The following is a 1,163-nucleotide window of genomic DNA, read 5'->3' on the forward strand; positions in this document are numbered from 1 at the left end:
AGGTATCGTAGAGAACATAGTTATCATCTTTACCGTCGTAGCAGAACTCCAGAGTACTAGGCTTAATAAAGATGGAAGGTTTGACTCTAGATACCGATATAGATGATAGAGAGACAACATGGCTGATGTGCATAACAGCAACTTTACGTAACCAATCCATATCACGCAGTGATAGACGGGGTTCAGTACCGTCAACTGTAGAAACTTGAGTAGGTCGTTCTCCCAATCGAACAATGATACCATCAGGCGATATAGATATAGTGGTACGTAGCTTAGCCATAGTAGAGCATCCAATAATAACAGGAGTACTCAACTCATCAGAGGCGAGTAGGAAGGTATCTTTTGTAAAGGTATTCCCATAGCCGACCTCTAGCTCAACCTTTCCTAGAATAGAGAGGCTTGAGCCATTAGCAACATTTACCCGCCCTTGAGTAGATGGGTCACCAAAACGTAGCTGTTTGCTAGTGATCTTTCGTAGAGTCCCAACTGCGATAAGGGAGACGTCAGCGCCGGTATCGTAGAGAACAGGTCGTACTACACCGCATACCGATAGATCACCAACCACCATAGAGATCCGTGAGGACTTTGAAGGCGTTGTTGAACAATATGCTCCGTTGTTGGCATGAAGAGCATTTGAGTTAGAGTTGAGGTCGGTTGAGCTAAGGGGTGAGACCCAAATAGTAGAGGCTGAAGTGGTAGACGATCCAATAATATTAGCCTTAGAAGATTCATCCATAACTTGAGCATTCGTAGAAGGCGTTGTGGGACCAGGCTTGGCTGAAGAGGGTCCACTCTGCCGCTTACCACCCATCTTGAACTTGTGTTTAGTAGACTTCATAGTCTTGCCTTTACCTTTCTTGTGAGAGTCAGAGTCAATGGGCTTGGACGCAGGGCATACATAGGCTAGATGTCCATGCTGTAGACATCTTTGACAGTTCAAGGACTTAGGGGGGATTTCACACGAATCCTTAGTGTGATTAGGATTACCACACTTAGAACAACGGGACTCGAGGTCGCTAAGCTTACCACGACATAGACGTGCTGGGTGACCAGATTGAAGGCACCGATAGCACTTGATAGACATAGGGTCAGCACCAGTAGAACATAACTGTGGCTCCTCGTAGTCGGTAGTCGTATCACCTAAGGTGTGAACCTTAGAGGTA

The 1,163-nt window shown here is 45.9% G+C and overlaps 1 protein-coding gene across 1 annotated transcript; it reads right to left on the bottom strand.

Annotated features, from left to right (window-relative positions):
• Nucleotides 1-165: 165 nt before the first annotated feature.
• Nucleotides 166-838, bottom strand: Pmar_PMAR028420 (hypothetical protein; the record flags this gene model as incomplete). Its single annotated transcript, XM_002781438.1, has 1 exon — nt 166-838. A coding segment is annotated over one exon (673 nt), but the record flags the coding sequence as incomplete, so codon positions are not given.
• Nucleotides 839-1,163: the final 325 nt, after the last annotated feature.

This window comes from Perkinsus marinus, assembly GCF_000006405.1.
Source record: "Perkinsus marinus ATCC 50983 genomic scaffold scf_1104296942448, whole genome shotgun sequence".
Classification (NCBI taxonomy): domain Eukaryota; phylum Perkinsozoa; order Perkinsida; family Perkinsidae; genus Perkinsus; species Perkinsus marinus.